General features: G+C 40.0%; 3 protein-coding genes and 2 long non-coding RNA genes across 6 annotated transcripts in view; 2 read left to right on the top strand and 3 right to left on the bottom strand.

The window, feature by feature from the left end:
* LOC130701539 (protein jagged-1-like) overlaps positions 1 to 5473 on the top strand; it is a 31284-nt gene extending 25811 nt beyond the window's left edge. The window contains exons 10-16 of one of the 2 annotated variants that reach the window (XM_059497386.1): positions 3 to 130; positions 364 to 550; positions 1729 to 1863; positions 2055 to 2168; positions 2282 to 2524; positions 2757 to 3445; positions 3574 to 5473. In XM_059497386.1, coding sequence (XP_059353369.1) covers positions 3 to 130; positions 364 to 550; positions 1729 to 1863; positions 2055 to 2168; positions 2282 to 2524; positions 2757 to 3445; positions 3574 to 4260 — 2183 coding nt within the window. In that variant the 3' untranslated portion in view covers positions 4261 to 5473. The remainder of the gene's footprint in view (positions 1 to 2; positions 131 to 363; positions 551 to 1728; positions 1864 to 2054; positions 2169 to 2281; positions 2525 to 2756; positions 3446 to 3573) is intronic. The other variant, XM_057523520.2, reaches the window with a different exon arrangement.
* Positions 5474 to 8302: 2829 nt separating this feature from the next.
* On the top strand, positions 8303 to 9139 carry LOC130701545 (uncharacterized). Its single transcript, XR_009004078.2, has 3 exons — positions 8303 to 8512; positions 8597 to 8789; positions 8863 to 9139. It is a non-coding gene; the product is annotated as an uncharacterized LOC130701545 (long non-coding RNA).
* On the bottom strand, positions 9056 to 11380 carry LOC130701504 (zinc finger protein 436-like). Its single transcript, XM_057523474.2, has 5 exons — positions 10289 to 11380; positions 10094 to 10226; positions 9894 to 10037; positions 9583 to 9825; positions 9056 to 9525 (listed from the first exon to the last, which is right to left on the bottom strand). Exons 1-5 carry the CDS (start codon positions 11311 to 11313, stop codon positions 9127 to 9129), a joined length of 1944 nt encoding a protein of 647 aa, XP_057379457.1. The 5' UTR covers positions 11314 to 11380; the 3' UTR covers positions 9056 to 9126.
* Positions 11381 to 11954: 574 nt separating this feature from the next.
* LOC130701497 (importin subunit beta-like) lies at positions 11955 to 15624 on the bottom strand. The gene is made up of 12 exons (XM_057523465.2): positions 15523 to 15624; positions 15397 to 15463; positions 15242 to 15309; positions 14791 to 15177; positions 14582 to 14734; positions 14381 to 14527; positions 13776 to 14318; positions 13368 to 13718; positions 13117 to 13314; positions 12486 to 13052; positions 12195 to 12421; positions 11955 to 12132 (listed from the first exon to the last, which is right to left on the bottom strand). Exons 2-12 carry the CDS (start codon positions 15455 to 15457, stop codon positions 11955 to 11957), a joined length of 2880 nt encoding a protein of 959 aa, XP_057379448.1. The 5' UTR covers positions 15458 to 15463; positions 15523 to 15624.
* Positions 15625 to 21987: 6363 nt separating this feature from the next.
* On the bottom strand, positions 21988 to 22908 carry LOC130701555 (uncharacterized). The gene is made up of 4 exons (XR_009004100.1): positions 22770 to 22908; positions 22603 to 22702; positions 22485 to 22540; positions 21988 to 22424 (listed from the first exon to the last, which is right to left on the bottom strand). It is a non-coding gene; the product is annotated as an uncharacterized LOC130701555 (long non-coding RNA).
* Positions 22909 to 25888: the final 2980 nt, after the last annotated feature.

Genomic DNA, 25888 nt, shown 5'->3' with positions numbered 1-25888 from the left:
AGGTCCACGGTGCGAGATCAACATTGACGAGTGCTCGAGTCAACCGTGCGCTAACGGAGGCGAGTGCGTCGACCTAGTCGATGGCTTCAAATGCATTTGCCCTTTGGGCTACACCGGTGCTCAATGCCAGGTCGGTTTTTAAATGGCTCCAAATTCTTTGGATATTTTTCATAAGAAAAAGAAAAAAAAAAAAAAAAAAAAAAAAGAAATTCTGGTGCGGGACGATTCGTCTTGTTTTGTTATTATTTGTTGGCCCGAGCAAAGTTTGGCTGGCGTTTTTTTTTTTTTTTTGGCCGCCTCAAATTGACGGATGAGCTGGGCCACGGATCGTGAATAATGTATCTCTTCTTCTTTTCCATCAAGCAGACGGATACGGATTTGTGCCACCCGAATCCTTGCGCCAACGGCTCGCCGTGCTTCAACACTCTTGGCCCACTAGGAGGCCCCGACTACTATTGCCTCTGTCCGAGCCACTGGCAAGGCAAAAACTGTTCACGATACCGACAGCCCCTAGCGCCGCCCCCGCCTCCATCCACCCAACCTAACCCACGTGAGTTTTCTTTCATTTTTCATTTTTTTTTTTTTTTTTTTTTCTTAAATCAATGTTTTTCTCCCTCCCCACTTTTTTTTTTTTTTTTTTTTTTTCAATTCGATTCGATTCATCATGTGGGCAACATGAAATGCCGCGGCACGTTCCGTCCTGTCTCGTTTGAGAGCGTTACTATCGTTTTCTGGCGGTATTATTAGGATTATTATTCACGCATCGTCAAGATGCATTTCTTCTTCTTTTCAATCGTTCACTTCACGAACAGGGATTGTCAAACTCTTTTTGATTTTTCTAAAAAAAAAAAAAACGGGAGAGGGGGGATAACGAAAAGCGCATTCTCCGGTGAAAACGGGAGGAATTTCAGGGGAAGCATTTCAATTTCATTGAAGGATCACGTTCTCGATGACTATGTCGAAAACTCCTTTACCTTTCCGGATAATGGGCATATGATGGCAGAAAGAGGGAGGGGGAGAAAGCATTTCGAATTGCATCATCCCAAACATACTTTCTGGCTTGTTTACATTTTTATTTTATTTTTTTATTTAAAAAAAAAAAAAAAAAAAAGCTTGTTAGCGCGCATGATGATGAGCTTCTTCATTCACGCCGATGAAGAATGTGCACAGTTGGGTCTGGCGAATTTCTTTTTTTTTTTTTTTTTTCTATTTTCAAAGGGTGGTGGTGGTGGTGGGTGGGGGTTGTGTGTTTGTCGGACGTGTAGTATATATATCGTGGTTTTTGTACGGTTGCTGAGTCACGGCAATTGATGAATTGCTCCCGTTATTTAAAGCATTTTTTTTTGTGTGTGACTGTGACTGTGCGTGCTCGTTTTCTGTGTCAACCGCGTCCACCTGCGTTTTTATACTTTCGCCAACGCGCATTTAGTTCTCGCGATTTCGAGTCGTTTTTCAGCTTTTTTTTTTTTTTTTAGAGAGTGTTTTCATCATAATCTGTTTGAGAATTTCTGAGAAGAAAAAAAAAAAAATTTGCATACCAACTTTAGTTGACATTTTTTTTTTTTTTTCCTCTAACAAAATAATTGACATTCAACTCAAACTCTTATTATTATTTATTCATATTTTCGTTGTTGTTGTTGTATTGCGAAATGACAAGATGAAAGCAACGCCATCTGCAGAGTTTCATTCGTTTATATTCCGTTTTTCTTTTTGTGTATGTGCGCGCAGAAACAGAGTCGGGCAGCTGTTGGACTCCCAATGGTGCCGGACATTGCGTCCACGGACGTTGCGTCGCTTCGGAAGATGGATCGGCCTTCTCGTGCCAATGCGATCCGGGCTATTCTGGACATTTCTGCACCGACAGTAAGTCTCGTTTCATCCCCACATCCCCCTTCAACCGGCCAATGAGAAATCACGGCCGCCATTGTGACACACACACAGACACACAGACACACACACACACACACACACACACACACGCAAAATAGCTCCACAAATCATTGCGTATCCGCTCATGTTTTTTTTTTCTTTTGTTCTTTCTTTGACTGTGATAGACGTTAACGACTGCGCCGATAGCCCTTGTCGGAACGGCGGCACTTGCATCGACGGCATCGATTCCTTCCACTGTGTTTGCCCCAAAGGCTACGAGGGACTCACCTGCGATCACAGTAAGATCCTTTCTCTTTTCTTTTTCTTTTGTTCTTTTTTTTTTTTTTTTTTTTTTTTTTTTTTTTTTTTTTTCTTCGGAATTGTTCTTGAATTCTTTCTTTCATCATTTTAGACGTAGACGACTGCGCGTCGAACCCGTGTCGCCATAACGGCACCTGCGTCGATATGGTGGCCGATTTCGTCTGCCGATGCGTCGACGGCTGGAAAGGCCGGACGTGCTCCAACCGGAACCAGCACTGCCAGAACGGTGAAAACCCTTGCCTGAACGGAGCCACCTGTGTCGATGACTCAGATCCCGAAGCCGGATTCACTTGTCGCTGCACAAGTGGATGGCGCGGTTCCGTCTGCCATCTAGGTAAATACAGACACGCATGTCATTTCTTTTCGCTTTGCTTCATTTGTTAGTGAGTCATGTTATGTGCTACGTGTTTGCATTTTTCATTCGATCCGCTCTCGATTCGTGTCGAGTCATTGTCAACTCGATTCCGTCATGCGCCCATTTTTTTTTTTTTTTTTTTTTTTTTTTTTTTTTTTTTCTTAATTTAAAAATGGATTGGCTGTGTACTTATCTTTGACGTTTTGCTTAGCTGAGCATATGCCGTGCGACGCCAATCCGTGCCGCAACGGCGCTACGTGTCTCAACACTGGCCAGTCGTTCACCTGCGTCTGCAAAGAAGGCTTCGAGGGTCAACATTGCCAAATGGAGCAGCGACAGACGGCCGCTTCGACGACCAGCAGCTCGACTAGTTGCCAATGGTCTGGCCGTCTCTATCCGGATAATTCGTCGTGGGACGACGGGTGCAATAAGTGCCAATGCCGAGCTGGTCTGGCCGTCTGCACTCGAGTTTGGTGCGGGCCGGCCAACTGTCTGGAAGATCCCGTTCACAAGGTGGACAAGCCGTGCGGACCTTCGGAACTTTGCCTTTCGGCCCAGTCTGGCTGTTTGCGACCGCCGTGTCCGGCCTACGGCCAGTGCCGGCCGTTGAAACCCGGTAGGCTTTTGCCCGTTCCGGCCACCACGGCCTCGTGCTGGCCTAACTTGACGGGCAATCGGCTGGCGCCGACGTGCGCTCGCTTGACGCTCGTACTCGACCGATACAGGGCCCAGCCGGGATTCTCCGTGCAATCGCTGTGCGGACACTTGCGCAAATTGGCCGCCGCTCAGAGCCATCTGTGGGACAATTTCGCCGATCAACAGCAACAGCTGGAGAGACCCTCGCTGGTCATCCTCTGTGATCTCAAAGATAATCTCGATGATGTTGTCCAAGTCACCATCGTAAGTCCCCGCCCTCATTTCCATTCAATTTCATTTCACGCCCACTCGCGCTCACTAACTGCAAATTGCTAAAACATTTCCTTCATTTTTTTTTTTTTTTTTCTTGTTTTAAAAAATACGAAATACAGTCCATGTCGGAGACGTCGTTTGAACTTGGAGGAAGCCGGGCAACGGCCGCTGCCCGAGTACTTGGTAATGTCCTATCGGCCTACTACAAAGAAGGATCCTCAATGGGAGCTGTAGTAGACGTCAAAGTGGAGACACCCTACGCGGACGTGATGGAATCGTCGGACACGTCGTCTCAGAACCATCCGTCGTCGGACTCGTCCGGCAGCAATTACGTGGTGGCCATCGTCTGTGCCATACTGGCCGGCCTCGTCGTTGTGGCCGGTCTGCTGCTCTTGCTCTTGTGGCGGCTACGCAAACGGCCGGCTCACTCGCCGTCGCACAGCGTCAACAGCTCCATGGATCGATCCATTGAAAAGTCCAACAACTTGCAAAACGAGGAGAATTTGAGGCTGCAACAGCGTCGCATGAAGACGCTGAACGTCGCCGAGCTGGTGGACCATCCGGCCAAGGGGAGTGGAGTTGCGTTGTCGAAGAAATTGAGCAAAGTCGTCGAAGATGTGGCCGTTGTGTCGCAGGAAGATTCCTCTTCGGACGACTACTCTCCTGTCGGCCGGAGGGACGCCATCGAATCCAGTCCGATCTACAAAGCGCCGATCAGCGTTGACGTGCGGAATAACATCCACTTGGCGGCGAGAGCTGGCCAGATTATGGACAAGGAGCTTAGCCTCAAAGTCGTCGTCGTCTGAAAACAGAAAAGCAAAAAAAAAAAAAAAAAAAAAGAAAACTTCTGTTTTCCAACTTCCTGTCCTCCTTAAGTCCAGTGAATTTTTGCATTATTGTAAGGAATAAAGAAAAAACAAAAAACAAAAAAACGATAGGGATAATGAACAAAAACAAAAAGTCGCACGCCCATTTCCGGCTCCGGAATCGGATTTTCAAGTATCTCAATAGTTGAGAAAGGGAGTTTAATTAATTAATATTATTATCATTATTATTATGATTTTTTTTTTGTGTGTGTGTGTGTGTGTGTGTGTGTCTGTGTCTGTGTGTGTGGTTCTTTTTTTTCTGTTTAACCTATATATATATATAAACATGTATATAAGGTCTCTGATGTAAGTATCATAAATATTTTAAAAGAAGAAAACATTTGTAAATATTCAAAAATTGATGGTTGTAAAGTGTTGGTACGTGTTGAATTGTGCACATCTGCCTCACGAAGAATAGTGTTGTTTCACCAAATTTTGTAGTTCACCTGGAAGACGACAATCCACCTCTTTCACTATCCACCCCCTACCACCACTACTCCCCTTCACATCCCCGCAATCACGAATGAATGTTCCAATGAAATCCGACCCTTTTTTTTTTTTTTTTTGTGTTTTCAAATCACATTGAACAAAATTTGATTGAGAAAAAGGAAAGGAAGATGAGGATTAAAAGCAAAAAAAATTTAACTGACGATAGTCAAATTTGACACGCGTTCAATTTTTGATATTGAGTCGGCCAAAAAAAAAAAAAAAAAAATGCAAGTTTTTCAGTTTATTTGGAGTTTCAATAGAACAAGAAGTTAAACGGTCGGATTTTTACTTACAATAGAAAACAGACCCCCCTACACACACACACAATACACACCCTCCTGACTTTTGATTATCATTTTTTTTTTTTTCTTTTTCTTTTTCTTTTGGGTTCTTGTCCAAATCTATTTTCGTTACCGTTGTGTCCAGTCCGTCATTTGAATTTCAGTTTCTAAAATTTTTTGAAAGAAAAATGTTGTACATAAAATGTTTTGAGTTTTTTTTGTTTTGTTTTTTTTTCCTACAGCGACATGATGATTCCTCTTTATTGTCTGATTTCTGCTCGCCGTTTGATCGTGTCACTGTGTGTCAGAGCTGCATGCACATTTTCAACTACCCTCCTCCCCCGCCCAAATCCTGCTCCCAAAAATGATGAAAAACGTCGTTGAAAAACAATAAACTATTTTTCCACAATCCCTGTCTGTTTCACACCTCGCACAAATTACCTTCACATTCTTTCAAAAACGATTGATGCTTTTTTTTTTTGTTTTTCTAGTTTTCATTTGAAATAAAAAAAACAAACAAAGGAAGGATCCCACGCTCGTTACACTGTCGGCGCCCGCAACCAGAAAACAATCAACGTGATCACGTGGTTTGCATATCAGTTCCCGTTTGCCTTCCAACGATAAACATCAGAAGGTGGTGCGAGATTCGAAGAAATGTTGGATGCGATCAACAACAACGAAAAAAAAAAAAAAAAAAAAAAAAAAAAAAAAAAGAATCCAATTTGCCCCGTAAAACACGTACAATTAGATTACGCTCAACTCGGGCCCTCATTTAAGAAGCCCGTTTTTCTGTAACGGAAGGGAGAAAAACCCCTGGAAAAAAAAAAAAAAAAAAACGTAAAGGAGAACCGGGAGGTTATTTATTTATTTTATTTTTTTTTTTTTTTCAAATGTAACAACACGAAAAAACATTACCAACCGAAAAAATATACATCATGCAGTGCCTAACGTGTATTTTCCCCTGAAGGTTTTTCTTTTTTGTATTCACCTGTTGTGTGTGTGTCTGCTCGTATTCTTCTTGTTTTGATTTTGTTCTCGTGCGTGTGTGTGGCGCTTAGAACTGAGAGACAAGAACGCTTCCCGTCAAGTGATCGATCATGTTGAGACGATGCGGGATTGCTGAAGAGGGAAGAACTCGAGAATTGCGTCTGCTTCTTTCTTCGACTTCTCAAGAAGAACGGAAAATGGGTTTCAAAACGCTATCTAGCCTAGCAGCCAATTACACGCCACGCAATTAGACGGGAAGAGCACAAAAAACCAAAAAAAAAAAAAAAAAAAAAAGGAGAGCTTATATAGAGTTGGAGTAAAATGTATAACCTCATTCGTGTAGATGCAGTGCAGTTGGAGATCACATCATCCATCAGCTGGGATCTATTTTTTTTTGTTTTTTTTTTTTCATTCTTTACCACCTCTTTTTTTTTTCTCGTTTAAATACACGTACGATGTCTATAAGTATATAACCACACCTTTTGCATTGCTGGAAGTATTCGTTGCAGACGACCTTTTTTTTCTTCTTCCTTGAAATCTTGATCCTGTTGACTTTCATGATTTTCCATCATCGTGTTTTAATTAATGTTTTGGAAATTCTGCTTTTTTTTTTCTCTGTCTCTCTCTCACTCGTTCAGGTGTTTCCAGGAAGGAAAAAAAAAAAATGAAAGTAAGCCTACGCCGAAAGATTTTTTCACAATTCGATCGTCAGGAATGGTTTCCTTGACATGTTTCTCCACGGGGTCAGCCAATGATTAAACGAAAAATATAATAAATATATAATATACCACCTCCCCATGTGCTACATTATAATATGTATAGCAGTGACTCTCTTTCTTTTTCAGTCGGCTAACGTTTTCAAAGCTCGGCTCCTTCTCGGTTTCTTTCTTGCATCATCAAGTGTAATTAAACCACAGCGTACGTTTTCTACCTACGTTTTACCTACGTGCAATGGCTTTCTTGTTTTTGTTGTGTTTCTTTTTCCCCCTTTTTCCCAGCAGATATAGACAGACACGCTTTGCTCAATGCATATCATTCATCTCGTTTCCTCGGCTGTTGACTTTTCAGACAAAGTGCTGTAGGCCGTGCCTACCATCTGGTGGTGTGAGTGCTGTTGGGGGGGGGGGGGGGGGGGGGGTTGCCGCATTTACACTGTTCGCTCCAGTGTGTTGTATATAGACATACTGGCTTTTGTTATTGTTGTTGGGCAGCTTTATTTATTTATTTTTTTTTTTTGTCTTGTCTGTTTTCCACGTTTTTTTTTTTTTTTGTATTGTGGCTTTGAAATCGCTAATGCATATGGGCGAAGCTGACTTCAAAAAGTAAGCCGTTATTACCACCGCAATCTCGAAAATAAAAAGGGGAAAAAAAAGAGTGAGACGTTAATGACTGAGGCAAGCAGACTTTGTGTTACGACGATAGCCTAGAACTTAAAAACAAAAGCACAAGCAAAAAAAAAAAAAAAAAAAAATTGTTGTTGTGGGGGATAAACATGAATGATGACATTGATAACTATACGATAAGGTAGTAATAAATCGAAAATCGTGGTAGTTGCTTTTCCTAATCCAATCGTCTGTTGATTGTTCTGTTTAGTTGTTTTTGTGTGTGTGTGAGGAGGGGAGGGGGCAGGTGAAACTTTCCCAACGAATCGGTTGACTGCTCACGGTTGTGATAATAATAGTGCTACGGCTTCCTTTAAATTGCAACGTTTTATTTTCGAGACAAGAGAAGCTTTTTGTCTTGTTTTGTTACACACTAGTCAAATTTTCGTGAATACAACTGAGAAAAAAAAACCTACAGGACCTGAAAGAAATTTATCTTTATATCAGCGACACGAAAGTGTTTCGTTCTCCTGTGACAGCTGAATCTGTATACATTCATTCTGTAATGGTTTTGGACGAATCATTATTTTCGTAAGCAAAATAAGATCATGCAAACTGAATAGTTATTATTAGTATAGTTATTTTAACAAATTAGTTTCAAGCCTTTTCTCACAGTGTGCAGACAACAATACACGATAGTTCAATTGTTTATGACTTGGGGCAATATTTACAATGGTTGCTTCAGTGTGCTGTTGCACAACATGAACAAGTTCAGTGACAACTCCTTGCGGCTGTCTTATCAAGGATTTAAAAAAAAAACAAAAGGTTAAGGCAAATAGAAAAATCATTGAAGATGTTAGAAAGGATTTTTCCAATCTGGCAACGCTTTCAATCCCTTGACAGTTCATTCTGTTGCTTACGGACGTTGGCACGCCCGTACAGAGTCCCCTCAAAGTCTACGGTGCTAGTTTGGGCCGTGCCCGTCCTTTAGGTTATAAATGGTTAAGAAAGATTCTCCAAACCGAGTGATTGCCTTTTTCGAGTGGCTATGGTTCGAGTATCTCATATTTACTGCACTCTACATGCTTGGAAGTCGGGAAAGAATAGCCTTCAGTATGCATAACTATTTACAATTCCTATGAAATCACTTGTCACTTTTTAAAATAACGATTACCTATCATATCCCGGAAACGAAAGCTAGTTTTTTAGTTGCTTTCCTCGCCACTGCTAGTTATTCGAGCTACGTGTTCTTACCTCATTATCTCGGCTCATTGCTACATTACCTGGGATACACTGCTGGTCAGAACTGGGAGTTTGGAAACCACTTGTAAGAAGACAGTCCGCTCCACCTTTCTCTTTCACAATGGGCTCAAAGTCTGTCACTACAGAGGTACAATTAACATTTTTTTGTAAGCCATAATGTGAAAGTTGATCTGTTTTTACGGGTTGTTTACTTCCAATAGATTGAGAAGAGAGAAGCAGAAGTAAAGCAGTTCTATCATCGGATTGAGACAGTGGAAAAAGCCCTAAGGCTGCGAGAACTCACACCTGATGAGAGAACTGAGTTTGAGAAGGAGCTTGATCTGTTAAAAACTGTGTTGAAAAACAATGAGGAGCAGCTGAAAACTCTTCAAAAAGAAAACTACAAAACAGGCATCATTGCAACAGCTCTCATCTTTATTTGCTTTTTAGTTTATGGCGTACTGTCTATGTTTTGGAATAAATCCTCACATTAATGCAGCCAATGTATCATCCACATTGCCACCCTGAAGTTCAAAAGCTTGGATAACATTGAGGCTCTCGGCACTAAGTTCGAATTGAAGTTGATCCGTCACTTGCTGCGTGGAGTCGGAGCCGACGACTTGAATTTCAATTGGTCTACCGTGCTCGTCAGGAATGATGATGGTTTGGACATGGTCATGATTATCCATTCCGAGGCCGAGGCCGTCGGCACTTTGAATCTCTAGCGTGTCCCATTCCATGGGATGACTTTCTGGCTCCATCTCGTGACCTGTCAGGACTTGCACAATTTTAACAGCAGCTCCAGCAGTTTCTGGGTCGCCATGCCTTTCTTCTGTTAAATGTTGCAACAGGGCCGGCTTTCTCATGAAGCTCAAGCCGCACACCTACCCCAAAAGGACAATTAACCCGAAATTTGAAAGATTTTCACTGAGATGGGTTACCTGGCATTCGTACGGTTTGCGGTCGCTGTGAGTGAAGCGATGACTATTCCTGTTGTCCTTGGACGAAAACGTTTTCCCGCATATCTCGCAGGCCCATGGTTTGATACCAGAATGTGTCATTACATGTTTCTTGTAGTGCTCCGGGTATACAAACGTCGCGTTGCAAATTTCGCAGTTATAGGGGCGTTCTCCAGTATGGACGCTTCGGATGTGGTACTGCAACAATCTTTTTCGTTTAAAAGTCTACGGAAGAAAGAAAGTCAGCCGACCGTTGGAAGACAGGTAGGTAGAAATTCAACTGCGTTACATACCTTGTCACATTCATCGCACTTAAATCGTCTTTCTTGAAGATGGACGGCCCGGTGGTGGCTGTCGAGATTCGATCTCTGGGCGAATGTGGCTCCACAACAATCGCACTGATATGGCTTTTCTCCCGTATGAACTCGCATGTGGCTCTACAGTGAAAAAGTGCTAAAACACAATCATGTATTATGGAGAAGAAAGAACTTACTTCCAGTTGAATCTGCGACACCAACAGCTTCCCGCAAACGGTGCATTCTACGTTCTTTTTTTGCTTTGAATGCGTTTCTAAATGCTGTTCAAGGACTTGCTGGCTGTCGAAGGCTTTACTGCATACATCACACCTAAATATTATAAAGCACTATTAAAGACAATGCTTTGGATAATACGAGGGCAACATTCCTACTTGTGCGGCTTGTTGTGTTTTTTTAAGTGAGTGTGAAGATTTTCCGCTGACGCAAATTGTCGGCTGCACAAGTTGCAACTAAACCTGGAATGCTCGCCGTGCAATTTCTGGTGTTTGGTGTACGAATGATTGGAGCGAAACGTCTTATTGCAGCGATTGCATGCATAGGATTTAGATTGGTGAGTCAACATATGCTGATTCAGTTTGTTTTCATCATCAAACTTCCTACCACACTGTGCACATCCAAATTTTTTTTTCAATTCATGGAGTTTGTCATGTTCCTGAAAAGCTTCAAATGTTTCAAATCCTTTGTGACAGCTGCCACACTGGTAAGGAAGCGGAGCATCTTTAAGGTGAGATATCCGGTGCTGATCTATCTCACATTTTAAACGAAACTCTTGCTCACAAATATCACACTTGTGTAAGAGTTTACCATGAACTTCTTGCATGTGATTGATGGCAAACGTGGAAGTCACAAATTCTTTTTTGCAGAATCGACACCCATAAAGTTCATTTGCCCTTTTCAGGTCTGAGATTCCTTCTACAACTTCGAAGTCAATCTCTGTGCCACCATTTTCTTTTTCTGTAATGGTGATTTCCGCATCCATGCTAATGATGGATTGTAGCGATAGGCCTTCAGGGCTTGAAATTTCTTGGTTTTGGATTGGTTTTGGAATAGCTTCCTTAGTTATATGCAGAACCCCCCAAGAATCATTAGACATAGTTTTTTTCTTGCCATTCTTTGTTTGTGACACACGGCTTTCTGTAAGCTTCTTCAACAATTCTGTCTGTTTATTGCTTAATATTTGTTGCAACTCGGAGAGTGCTGAAAGTTCTCTAAAACACGGAAGGCACGCGTGGTCACCAGTTAGTTTGCCTGCTTTGGCCTTTACGGTGGAAGTTGACACCAGCTCTGTGACTAAATCCGCCAATGTTTTTTCTCCATTTTTCCCATGTTTTGTTTCCTTTAGGTTTTTCCATCTCGTTTCTCCCAGAGTGCAGCAACACACGATACACGAAAACATAGTTAAAGAATGTTAAAACTCCGCTATACAACTTAGATTTTCCGGTGTGATGTTTCGATTTGTTGTTTCCGTCTGCTATTCACAAAAGATAAACTTCAACGTTGCCGTTTGCCTTTAATGATATTAAGCGTTGAGCTTCGCATTAATAATTTAATCCTAGTTAACACTATTATTGCAAAAAATTTTATAAAGTTTTTCGTATAAATCATTGTTTCAAGCTAACCAATATTTAATTCATGATCTGGTTTGCAATTTACATGAATATGTTTTATCGTTCATCAACGAATTTGATAATTATTTTAAAGAATAAATACATTTTCAACAGCTATTAACACCGAAAATTGATGGCTAATAACCTACCCATCGAACTCCGATTCCGAGTTTTTAAATAGCAAATTTGCCTTTGGTTGATATTTGGCAACTGAACCCGTAATAGTCATAACGTCGTCTGCTGTTAACATTTCAAAACACCACCGGAAAAATTAGTCCGAAACGCTAGGTTTCATGAAAGTTATAAGTTGTGTTCACCGTATGGTGCAAAAGAACAAATAGCATACAAATAGAGGCGTATTCATGTTAATGACTGCAACCCTTGTTTAAAAGAGATCGTTCTTTTAGCCAGAAGTATCGCTATCGCATCTTCAATTCAGTCTTCTTGCATCCATTTCTATCTCACTGAGAGCTGCACTGCATATTGAGGCAACTTGTCCATTTCCTTTAGTGTGAAAGAGAACTTCTGCCAACAATGACTTACATTCAGAGGCTTGTAAAGGTAAATGAGCCAATGCCTTCTTTGGTCCAAATTCAAGTAAGATATTCCTATTTTGATTTAAAAACTACAATGAAAATTGATTTGCTGGACCTTAAAGAAAAACTATTACCCAATCAAATGAGCCATAGCTGTGCGAGTTTTCTCTGCTAATTCACTTTTGTTTGTAGTGAGAGACTGAATTAGTTTTGCAATATGTTTAAGACACAAAGAACTTGAACACAATTCAAGTGTTAACGGAATAGTTCCTCTGTATAAGATTGATTGTATAAGACTGGAATAGGTTTCTAAGCAAGTTTGCAGTAGCTTTTCCTTGAGTTCTTTGCTAACATGGCTTTCCTGCATTTTCGATAATGAGAAACAGTTTATATTTAGAAGGAGTGTAGAAGATTCACTATTTTACCTCAGCAGTTGACAGCTCGCTGTAACCATGTAAGCGGCGAAGTACGGCCGCCATGTACACTTGAAACCCCGTCCGACCAACGGCCGTTGCTATCTGGGCGAAAGCAGCTACGCATCGTATTTTTATTTCTGTGGGTAAGTTTTGATTAGAATCTGTCAAAATGAGCAGTTGTCCCAGAAGTTTGCTAACGTAAGGTATTGCTTCTGAATCTAGAACGCAGAAAAGAGTGCCAACAGCATCCACGACTAGGGATAAAGCAGGATCGTTTTTAGGGATGCTGCTGATTGCTAACGTTAAATAGGAAACGAGTGAGTTTGCATGCCGGTTCAACTCCCAGTCAAGCATTGGGGCAATTGTTAATACAGCCAACAGAGCTGCCTCTCGTGCCATTCCGAAAGGAAATTTTGTTAGAAGACTCAGCAGGTGGGTCATAAACTTGTGACAAAGTTGTTTTGAAGTTGCTTTGCCTAATTCCAAAATTTCTACAACGCTTCGTAGAACACCGCATATCAACTTTTGTACAGCCTCGTGGCATTGACATCCCACTCGATCCGGCAGCTCGACAACCTATATGTGATACAGAAGTTGTGGTAATACTACTCTTGTAATTCACGGTTTCCAAATGCCTGACCTTACGTAGCAATAGGAGTAATTCGTCCATAGTTTCCAACACGACCCAATAACAATCGTCGGGAGAGTTCAGCAGCAACTGGCGAAGAGCTTCAAAAGCAGCTGTTAGACGTCTGTTAGCGGCCTTGACGAGCTGATCGGCTATCATGTCATAGTAGGGTGACAACGTGGAGGTAGGTGGCCGTATATTTCCTTCCACCTACATCCAAATTGAAATGTTACATTTAAAATAGTTTGAAACGATGCACTCACTTGTTGTCGGGCTAGTGCGTGAGAGGCTTTGACAACTGATGTCAGAGCAATACAACTTGAGGGTGACACCCGACCTTCGTCATCGTTAAGGCAAGCAATTAAGTCATTTAATAGCTGTTGAAGATCTCGTAAAGTTGCGGGAACCGCCAATAATGATGGATTTTTTTCCACCATCCAACTGATAACCCAGAGAGCAGTGCTGCGTATTCTTGAACTCGCCTTATCTCGTATCGCTCCGCGAATCAGAGGGAAGATATGTTTGAGGGTTTTTTCTGCATACTTCGGGTCCATTTGTTTAAGGAAAACTAACATAGACCAAAGAGCCGCATGGCGGTGTCTCCAATCTGCATGCTACCAGCAAAAGGGCATTTAAAAAACCGAGTCATTTTTCTAGTAATGATGTTTTACCTGAATTTCCCTTTCAACGAGAGGTAGTACGTAACGATCTATAGTATCAGGGTAATCTTCACATAGCTCACTGAAATATATGATCACCTCCCTCGGTGGCGTCCAACCGTCGGGTGATTGCTTATTCTTCAAAATTTCACCTCGATTCTTTTGAGAAGAAATCTTTGACATCGGATCGCTTTCACTGAGCTTTTTCGCCGTTGCATTAGAAGTTTCTAGATCGCCCAAAGTTAGATCTCCCTTGAAAACAGCGTCGTAACATGCCTGTTCGGCTTTAGCAGAGGCATTGTTATCCACGTCAGAATAATCTTCAGGTGATGAATTGGCAAAAATTTCTCCTCTAACCAATTGAGAGAAAAGGCAAGGAACGATTTTGTTTCTGTTATTTTTTGCAAAGTAATTGGAGGTCTCTCCTTGTTCCGTTTGGGGTATCCGCCTTCCCTCAGGATCGCGAGGATTTTCCACCTGGCTAACAACCTTCCAAAACTGCAGGCCCTTTACGTGAATATCAGCTTCTTCTGAATTTATTGCCGCCGTGGTTATCTGCGTAAGAAGTTAGAGTTGTGAGAATGTGTTTCTGTTTAGACAAGACGTTCCAATTGTACTGGGATGATGACGTCGATATAATCTTTCAAATGTTGATAACAGAAAGATGCAGCTTTGATCAGCAACGACAAAGCTATCGACTGAGTACCAATATCGGATGATTCAGCGGCTTCGCAAATAGCTTGCATAACAATTTTGTGTTCCCCCTAAAGCTTAAAAATGTCTTATTTTAATCGTTTAGAATTACTATAACGCATTACGGAATTTTCGAAATATCCATGGGAGGGCTCAAAACACCACAGCAGGATGTTGAGGATTACTTGTTGAGCTCTATTTGAGAGTTGAGCCATGCGAAGGCTGACGAGCAAAGGTGCCATTATGTTGCCAACATATTCAGCCATTCTATCCATTTTCTACAAGTAGGAAAATTCACAATCCGTCAATCTTTATGCAAAAAGAAACAACATACCAACTTTTGACACATAAATGTCAATGCTTCCACAGCTGATTCTTTCCCTCCGCTGTCCAATTGAAATATGATGCGGGATAAGGTCGGTACAAGATCGGGCCAGTTATCCTTAAGCGGTATTTCTATCATAGCGATGCAAGCAATTATCTCGACAACGGTAACTGAGTAGCGTAACGAGGTTGTAGGTAAAGCGATCAGAAGGTTGCGTTTAATCATGTCACGAACGTCGGCTGCTATGGCTCTCCAACGTTTTTGCTGTTCCATTTGCGGCACAGAAACTATCATGTTCAATTGCAATTGGAGCTGAAGTGCTGCGCTCCTACAAGCCACTGGAGAGAATTTTTTATCGTCGGCCATTATTACCGACATAAAGCACAAGAATTGGTCCTGTTATGTACCACATGAAAAGTTAATGGTAGTAGTGGAACTGTATCACGTTCTTTTTACTCACCAAATCACTTTCAGCTGCCTTACCGAGTTCCAGTTCGGCTACGTTCTCTTTTTGACGTGAATAGTCCTCTTTAAGGGCACGTCAAGTTAAAAATGGAAATTAAAAAGTTAACACTATACCAATTTAATTGACCTGTTGATGTCTTGGAACTGTACCTTCCGAGCACACCAAAGGAAGGCTCTCTAACATTTTGACGACGAATTCCAGTGGTAGCATCTTGTTCTAAAGATATTTCGAAATCAACAAATACTAAAGTTTTTATTACAATTTTATTTCCCTACAAACTCTTTACTTCAGAAGACAATCTGAAACTGGCGTGGGGATATCTGCGCGCGTTTTGCTTTGTCTGCATCTTGATGGCAGATCAGAGGCTAAGGGGAGCGGTCAGAGATACGCATTTTTCTATTGGACCGCAAGGTGACTAGCGACAGTATTTAAAATAAGGTTAGTTCTTATGGCAATCCGTTTTACATAAAAAAAAAAATGGCGGAAAAAAAAATCGCACTTTTTTCTTTTTTTCCGACACGTAGCCATCTACCGCTCAGACTCGTTATTACTGGCGTAGGCAATTTCAGTCCATTGGATGCCACTCGCAGTTAGTGTTGGCGATTATCTAAGTTCTGCTAGATACAAATTATCTACGCCCACTTTTAGATAACGATACGATTATCGATAAAATATCTAATAACCCCCATCTAGCGGCCAAAAATAGCATTGCAAAAATGATAGGGGTTAGTTTGTCGGGCTTGTATCGATAATTATAAACAATAACCTATCCGGCAACCATCGTCTACAACAACAAATGTCATAGCGCTGTGGTTATAGACACCGCTTGTGGCCAAATAGTTCCGGGTTCAACGCTAGGTATGGATGTATGTTATTATCGATTTTTTTGGTTGCAAAATAATGTGTTCAATGCTTTTAAAAGCAAGCAGACGACTGAATATTAGATTTCCGTTGTCGATTTGTATCGATACTATTCAACAACAATGCATTTGGATTATGATTCGAATTGTAAAGAGTGTGATGGCGCAGAGCTATAAGGCGAGGTTCATGACACGAAGTCCTTGGGTTCAAGCCCAATCGACGATTTTTCGCAATTTTTGGTTTTGTGAGAAAAATTGCATAAATGTTTTTACAAGAAGGTTTTTTAGAAGCGGTAGCATTTGTCCTTTTTTAAAATATTTATAATATTATATTACGAAACTTAAAGCACTGATAAATTTTATGGCAACACCTAATACTGGAAAATTTCACTGCGCAGCTTCGTAAAATTGAGCAGACGACGATAAAATTAGATATTCGTCTGCAATTTGTATCGATACTATCCCACACCAATACCACCTTGCTGGTTACAAATTTTTCAAAAACGTCATGGCTAAGTGGAAGAAGATGTGGCTCAGGACACAAAGATTCGGAGTTCAACCCTCAACGAAGACATAGTTTTTCACTATGTTTAATAATTGCAAAAATATGTTATAGATGATTTTTAACGGGAATTCACAAAAATTTTGCATTACAGTCCTATATAAATATTGTGCCGTTTTTAAAAGTTAATTTGCTGTATAAGAATACTGTTAATTTGCGGTGGCAACCCTGATATCAATAGTAAACAAATCTTCAATCTAAATCGTTGCAGACGACAGCAATGTTAGATTTTCGTCTGCAATTTGTATCGATACTACCCGATAACAATTAATTGTTTTGAATTTGCACATTTTGCAATATCGAAGTGGCCCAGTGGTTTAAGATACAGCATCCTACAAAATAGAACCGTGTTCGATCCCAGTATAATGTCTTTTTATTGGATTCCTTACATTTCTGAAAAATACTTATTTGACAGAACTAAAGTGTTATAATGCATAGCATAGTATAGTAGCGTAGTATAGTGTTATTAAATTCAAAGAATTCAAATTTTGAATGAGAGAAGAAACCTGAAAATATTTGTTTTCATTGCCTTTGCAACATACTGTTTAGCCCTACGTAAAACAGACGACAAATTTCGATGTGTAGTCTGCAATTTGTATCGATACTCGTTAACACTATTATTATATATTGCTTTGCAAACAGTTGTCATGAGGGAGTAGCGCTGTGGATAAGCACTGCGATTGGGATTCGGAATTCTCGAGTTCAAATCTGTTTTGGAGCATTTTTTTTACAATCTGCTAAACATAAAATTTTAAACGTATCTGAGTAATAAAAATGTAGGATAATCGCTCTCTGTTAACTGAGGCGTGTACGATACTAATAAAATGAGATTTGTAATTTATAAATGTAACAAATTTTCATAGCAAAATAGTATGCTGTTTAGCATCGTTGATAAAGCAGATGACGGTAAGTAACAGTTGCTTCTGAAATTTGTATCGATACTCGGCACCAAACGTTGGACTTATTGCTTGACACACACAAATTGTGGAGAGTTAGCGTTGTGGATCAATTCCGCGCTCACAACACAAAGTACAGAAGTTCGAATCCGTCTGAAAGACATTTTTTCAAAATTTGAAATACATATTTTTATATCCTGACGATAAATACATTTGCACAATGGTAAATTATTATTTTCTCTACATTTTATATTCATGTAATAAACATTTCAACAAAAATCTATTATATTTTATAAGGCAACACTGATATGTATAACTAAAATCATCTGTTAAGACTTGTAAAGTAAAGCAGACGATAAAAATATTGTATTTCATAATATTTGTATCGATACTCGCCAACGAAAACCATACTTGTGCCATGTAGTTTTTTTCTTACTGGTTTGGCGGTGTGGGTTAAGTCTGCGCTCGTAACTCGATGCGTCGGAGTTCAAATCTAGGCAGCGGTGAAAGTTTTTAAATTATTTTAGTTTTTTTTTCATTTGCACTAGACGCCATCTATTGTTCAATGGAAGATCTATTTGGGATGTATCGATACAGCGATTATCTAAAAAAGTCGACTATCTAAAAAGTATCTAAAAATATCGATATATCGTTTTCAGGTTTAGATAGTCGCCAACACTACTCGCAGTTAGTTCAGTAGCGTGGATGGAGAGAATAACGCGTGGCTGGAGGAACAATTGAAAAATAGATAAGATAATACAACAAAAGGATAGTAAGTATAAACATTATTATATTGGTTTTCACTTATTAATTATTGTTTATTAGATCAAATTATGAAGCTGCAGGCCCAATTATTAGAACAACACAAAATATTAGATAACAGCAAAGCTAAGGATGGTAAGGCCTAATATGTAATGATTCTATTTATTTGCTTTTATTCATTTGTGTTTTGTAGCTCAAATTTTGAGGCTACAAGCTCAGCTAGGGGAAAAGAACAAATTGGAATGGAACAGTTTCCAAACAGTGAAGGAGGTTTTTCCAAACTCATCCCTAACTGAACATGAGAATGAATTGGCATTAGGCGAACACAGTCAGGTATCTAAACTTTTCAAATAAGAATTCAAAATAAGTATAGAATTTTAACAAACAATTATTTATTGTTTAGTTATTCAGTCCACCACCTGACAGTGTGTTAAATTTAAATTCTGTTAGTGCTGCCCTAAAAGAATTGTTAGTAATAAGTCCATGCAGCGAAGGAATTGAACAATTGTGGGACCGTATTTGGGCCGAAAATGGGTGTGGTACGGAAACCGAAATATGGCAAGAGTTAAACATAAAACATGGATTAGGTGCTTTTCGGTTTTTTGTCTATCGAAAAAGTATTTTTAATGCTATTATTTTGCATTCACAGAATTTTAGCAGGGGATCAAGTCAAGTCTGGAAGTGTTACAGGATGGAAGAGTGAGCCTGCAGTTGAAAAACACTGAAAGTGCATTACCATTAAGGTATGAGGTAAAGTAATAGAGTATGCAAATTGTCTAATGAGAAGTACCATCTTGTGTGAATGAATCCTGTGAAACAGCAATCCTTTATAGCTCTGTCACAGCTGGAAGCCTCAAATAATTTTGCTTCTCTTGCTAAAGAACAACTTGTCCTTTACGTTCAGAGTGTTGGTGAAGCTGGGTACTTAAATGGCCCTAAAAATGTTTCATTTCGTTGGCATTGCAGCGATGAACATCATACATGGACTCTTTAGGTATGAAAGGAATTTTCTTGAAAATTTTTTGAATTTATGACAAAGCATTTCTCCTGCTTTTTGCCAACCATGTCTAATCTACAACAAAAAATTTATCCTATAGGAAAGGATTTTCAGCATACTGGGAACACAACTATCAACAATGCAACATTCTAGGGGTGCTATTTTATCATTCAAGAGCCTTATACAATGATTTTCATCTGCAATTTGTATGGCCTTTCCCAAGCTTCTGCCAGAAGTTGAATCTATAAGTCATGTAAGTCACACGAGCAACAATTGAGATGCTTAATGGTGTTGTTTTTCTTTTCTCAGCATAGGTTAATAGTAACATTGGATCTGAAAACATTCTTGGTTGGGGCAAGACACTGAATAAATTGTAATGATTGAATGGATGACATGACATTTCTATACTTAATTTGGATTCCCGAGACGGTATTTTATATTTAAAAAATTGAAGTGCATATCTGGGCTCCCTTCCTTTCCGTAGCCCCGTTTCCCCTTGACTCGTAATAAGCCCGTAGGGGGTCATGCCCCTACTGTACGGTATATATAAAAACAACATATACCGAGGTTTGGAGGGCTCTGGCCGGAAAGGGGACGTGGGGTGCCGCTTCGTCCGATGATGTGTTCACGGAGGGTGACGTGGCTGCCCACAAATCCGAACTAAAGGTTAATCGCTCCTGTAAAAATGTTCCATATCTTCGGCTCTTCTTCCGGCTTCTCTTAGCCAATCACCGGGTAATCTCCCCGGTGGGTCAACAAGGCAGTGTCTCCCCCTGCCTGGGTTGACGGCAACTTTTGAAAGGGCTATTGTGCCTTTTTAAAGTTGCAAAAATAATTGTAATGTGCAGAGAATTGTCAATAAAATTTTTTTTAATATATTTTTTCCAAAATTTGTTTCTTTCATTGTCTGTTTTCGCTGTGTGTACACATTTCATGTATCAACTTTTTTTTTTATTTATCTTGCCCAATTCAACTTTATTGTTCTGGCCACGTTTGATGGCAAGCATTGGGCCACGTTTAGTGGTAAGCATTGTTTCCATTGGCTTATCGTTTATCAGTAAGCATTCAGTTATTATCCAGGGATCGAACCTTGGATGTTCGACATACCGCGTCGATGCTCTACCAATGAGCCATGAGTCATATGATGTCAAGTTGGCTTTTTTCTAGTCACTTGTGGACTTGCCTTTACACTTAGAATAAAACTGAAAAGCAATTCTGCAATATACTCTCCTACATTTCTTCTACTTCATTTATACACATCTACTGAGGTTTGAACCCAGGGTAACAGGTATCGCAGCTAAAGGCTATACAACAGACCTATGAAACTTATGAAAGCAAAAGAAAGATAAACATATGGTTGTGAAAGACTGCATAAACATCCTAGACGATAACATATGATATGCGATAATAAAATATGTAGATATATCTCGTAGCTCAATGTTAGAGCATCGGCGTTGCACGCTGAATGTCTGGGGATCGGTTCCCATACGAGTAAAACAAAATACAAAATTACTTCAAATAATATCCAAATATTACACATTCTTCCTTGAATCTAAGTTGAAGAATTCAAAGAGTGTAAAAAATAATAATTGAATACTCACAGATAAACGATAAACCAATGGAAACAATGCTTACCATCAAAGGTGACAAAAACAAATAAAGCAAAGCAAAAAAAATAAAAAAAAGTTCATAAATGTAATGTGTGAACACAGCTAACACAGACAATGAAAGAAACGAATTTTGCAAAAAATATTTTATAAAAAAAATTTTATTGACAATTCTCTGCACATTACAATTATTTTTGCAACTTTAAAAAGGCACAATAGCCCTTTCAAAAGTTGCCGTCAACCCAGGCAGGGGGAGACACTGCCTTGTTGACCCACCGGGGAGATTACCCGGTGATTGGCTAAGAGAAGCCGGAAGAAGAGCTGAAGATTTGGAACATTTTTACAGGAGCGATTAACCTTTAGTTCGGATTTGTGGGCAGCCACGTCACCCTCCGTGAACACATCATCGGACGAAGCGGCACCCCACGTCCCCTTTCCGGCCAGAGCCCTCCAAACCTCGGTATATGTTGTTTTTATATATACCGTACAGTAGGGGCATGACCCCCTACGGGCTTATTACGAGTCAAGGGGAAACGGGGCTACGGAAAGGAAGGGAGCCCAGATATGCACTTCAATTTTTTAAAATTAAATACCGTAGAGAACGCGAGCAGCGTACAGAAATTCCATGCCGTGCATCCAATTATTGTCATTTATTTGGTCAACTCATCAGATTGGATAACAAAGCGACATGGCGACAATCGACAGTCATGCCATGACTTTCCATTGTATACTGAATTCCTTTGGCCATTGTTGCCCTAAAATATTTTAAAAATAGTTACTAAACTAATTATCAAGGAAGGAATACTGTCATACTTGGCGGGTTCAATGTATAAAGTGCTCCAGGCTTTCCTTAAACGCCGTAGGTCGCCATGACTCCATGCTGTCCTTTCCACAAGCGACTAATACTATGTGGTTTCCGTGTATCATCAATGTTGATGACTCTTCGGGTAACCGTTGGCAATCTTGAAGCAGGATACAAGTTGAAAGGCAGTTTTATTACATAAATTGTAATGGTACCTTTATGACGACCATAAGCAACTGCTCCTTGGGGTTCCGTATACATCGACGATTTTACATATAGGGTGGGTTTGACAATGATATCATTTCGCTAGTGAATTGTTAGAAACCAGTTTTTTTTTTTTTTTTTTTTTTTTTTTAGTTCAGATGTAGAGGCAATTATTTGGTATGTATCAATGCGAGGTACTTTGGGCCAGCATACTGACATGATTAATGAGCTGTTACCTGTATGCAACTTTTTTTGAAACCTTCCCAGCTTGATAACAAATTCCAGAGAGTTCTACTCATGCATCAGCATTTTAAAACATATCAATAGGGGCATACACAATATGGTATCACCTTTTAATATTTTGCCTAATGGTTCTTCTTCAGTGCAACTGGGAAAGCAGGGCAACTCATCTACGGTGACAGCACTAGAGAAGTCCAAGATGAATGAGAAAACCAACAGTATCGGATTTCTATCAGCAGTCTTTTTCCTAACACAACATGAATGATTAACATTAGAAAACTAAACAAACTCTGTGAAAAAGCATTACCAGATGTAAAATCTCTAAAGCCAATGTAGAATCCGAGGTTCCTATGTAATAATGAACTACACAACAGAATTTCACATAGCCAGATGGCAAAATCCTGAAACACATTTACTTTAGAAACCTTATATATATTAAGTTCCAAATCTGTAAGCGAAATGGCATATGCATTCTGCCAGGCCATTTCCACATGTCTCACGTGTAGCATAGTTTATGCTCATCCCCTAAAAAAGAAATAAATTGGAATAAGGCAGATAGTTGGTATATATGGGATGTTTGTGTAACACTCACCTGTCAAGCACATCATACTGCATAGGTTTTAGGAAGAAGTCATGGTTGTAGAAATTTTGGACAACAATTTAAATATGGGTTATTGTTGTAATTGCTGAAGGCTTTAAATCCTGACGCTGATCCTTGCTTGCATATATTAATCTATTAGGAAATTTCAAAATTTATTTGGTGAGATGTACAGATTTCTTTTATAATTATAGAAGTAACAATCTTAGGATGAGTCGCTAAAAATGCTCACGCCTATTACCCTGTGCAGTCCACGGTGCTCTAGTGCCAAAACTTGCCCCATGGATATCAGGTGGCGCTGATGTGGTAATTGTTCTGTACCAAGTCGTTTGGAAGGTAAAATCATTGGTTTAACTAGAAAACCAATAATTTATCGAAATCAGCATTCATCTTTGATTGTGCCGTCTGATTTTTGTCGAATTTCAAGAGATCCTACCGCACCGCCATCTCCCGTTAAATGTTACTCCCAATCAGCTTCCTGATACACTTCATGAAGCAAATAAAAAGGCTAGTAATGGAATTTGCAATGAACAACAAATCTTATTGATTCGTCGTTGGAAATACGTTTTAATAGGTTCTGAACCACTTGGAAGGAAAATGACAAAAATGGAATGAAGTTTACGCTATTGTTAATCTATGGGGATAGTATGGGGATCAGAAGGCTAGCGGAACGGAAAATCCCACTATTTTCATTAAGACTTTGCATTGGGAAATTGTAAGACGTTCATCAAATCGAGCTCGTTCTTCTCCGGAAACTCGAAACAAATACCGACGATCTTCTACCATTAATTAATTATTGGCCTAAAGAAATGCAATAAATAAACAAAAGCAACATTTTTTTTTATCTGGCTAACGAGATTCGCATTTTCGACTAAATGAATAAGCCCGTAATTTTTTTTTCCATACAGAGCGTTGCAAAATTTGTCCTAAAAGAAGGGCATTTATTTAATGAAGGAAATTCATCCAAGCGAATCCATAACTGCTGCGCATGAACCTAACACATAGACCCTACGCCACTACCACTACCATAAATGTAACATCGGGCGGCGGAGTGACGGCGTGACCGATCGTGTCTGCTGCATCAATTCTTAGACAAGCCATGGTTTAATGCAACCCCGATGGTGTGTCGACATCTGCGTGCAGTAGAGCCGACGTTTTTTTTTTTTTTATGGCCAGCTTTTCTTTCATTTTCCCATTCGTTCTTAGTGAGGGGTGAGTGTATGTGAAGAGCATAAATATCTGCCTAACCAGATTATTTACGTATAGGAAAGCACATCGTCCGTGGTGTTGCGGGAGAATATGCCCGCGTCCGATCGCACTATTCGCCACCCCATCAAATTCAGGCTCCCCCTCCCTTTTGAGTAAACGATCCAGCAGCCGGATATTTCTAATTGAATTACCACTCTGAACAAAGTCGACTGTTATTTATACGTTCGAGATTGATTCCATTTTCCTGTGTTTTTCAAAACTTGTTTTTTTTTCTTTCCTGAAAAAATGGAATACGAATCGGCATGCACAGCAAGACGCCATACGTCATCATTGTCTACTGGATGGATTGTTTCCTCTTTTTTTTTTCACCTGATAAACTACTAGGGTGTTCGACTACTCCACTAGATTGGCTGCTTCCCTTCTTTCAAGTGATGAATAATAATAACTTACATGTACAAATGCAGGCGGACCGGGCAGGGTGGCTGCTGACATCGTTTCATCTTGTCCAGGCCTTCCCTTTTTTCTCCCCTTCCTCAGAAGAAAAGAGACAGAGACAGAGACTCATCGACTCGTCAGTCTGTTTTGCCAAACATTTGTCTTTTTTCTTTCCTGTCTGCCGCTGGTTTCACATCTAAAAAGAGGAAGAACAAAGAAAACAGAAAAAAAAAAGAAAATATTTTCATTATTCCTGATGGTTTCCTCTCAACATTACACGTGCGCACACATGAAACTTGGCCATTGGAAAACTAGTAGCAAACACGGCGAACTCACGACTAATGGAAATTAATGATGGGATTCAATTAGCGACGAGAATCAATCAGTCAAATCGCTCAAGCTTCGAATAGTGTTCCCAATATATAATATCCTTAGCGTACACATATACACAATATATTTAATAATCGTATACCAAAAACTGAAAAAAAAAAAGCCTTGCCAAACGGCTATATGTAATATAAATAACTTTTCAAGCCATCATTAGCGTCAACGGGATAAGGGGTCCGCCCGTCTCTACAGGGCACACACAAGAAAAAAAAAAAAAAAAAAAAAAAGAGTTTGTATGCGGCTCTGTGCTCTATAATGTACTGTTGGAAGTAATCAGAATCAATGGATCTCCGCAGCCTACGCTGTGAAAAAAAAAAAGTAGAACATATCATCATGCGGCGATGATGATCTAAAACCTGCCCTTCCTCATTTTTCAAAGGCAAGCAAAGGGAAGGAAAACTTGGGGGCCATCAGGAGAACTTTTAAAGGGGGAAGCGGCTAGAATCGAATCGATGTAAAAAGAAAAAAAAAATCTGAGCAATATTTCAATTCAAAGTACGCGGATCGAATTGCATATGAAGGCGGGCCCATCTGACCCCCATAAAAAACACACATATACATAGAGCCATATATAGCCTTGGGTCGTCGGCGACGAGAATCTGATTCGCCAGTTCTACGTAGGAAAATAAATATATTTAATAGTCAGATAGAAAAAGGAAAAGAGGGAAGCAGAAAACGGACGACACAGACAGCAAGCCCAAAGGGCCACACAAATCCGGAAACATATTTAAATACATCAGGCTTTTAAAACATGTTGTGGAATCATCAATATTTTTTTTAAAAGAATTTTTCAATTTCAAAAAGAAATGCACGCAAGTGATTTAGTCCGGGCGCTAAAGAAAATTCGTCAACACTTTTTGACGCACATTTTGAAATATTATTCGTTGTGTGCGGGCAAGTTAGGCGTATTTATTTGATTACGTATGACGTGTGTGCACGATGGGCAAATCATCCAAGGGCCTCGCATACGTGCACAAAAAAAAAAAGCCTGGACCCGATTGCAGAGATCGATACGCTACTAGGGTTGAATCTAATCCATCGAGAGGGCCTGCTGTCATTGTCGTGTTGCACTGTTCGATGCG

The sequence above is a fragment of the Daphnia carinata genome, chromosome 10 (genome assembly GCF_022539665.2).
Source record: "Daphnia carinata strain CSIRO-1 chromosome 10, CSIRO_AGI_Dcar_HiC_V3, whole genome shotgun sequence".
Classification (NCBI taxonomy): Eukaryota; Metazoa; Arthropoda; class Branchiopoda; order Diplostraca; family Daphniidae; genus Daphnia; species Daphnia carinata.
The sequence above is the reverse complement of the archived record's forward strand: the minus strand, read 5'-3'. Positions and strand labels throughout refer to the sequence as shown.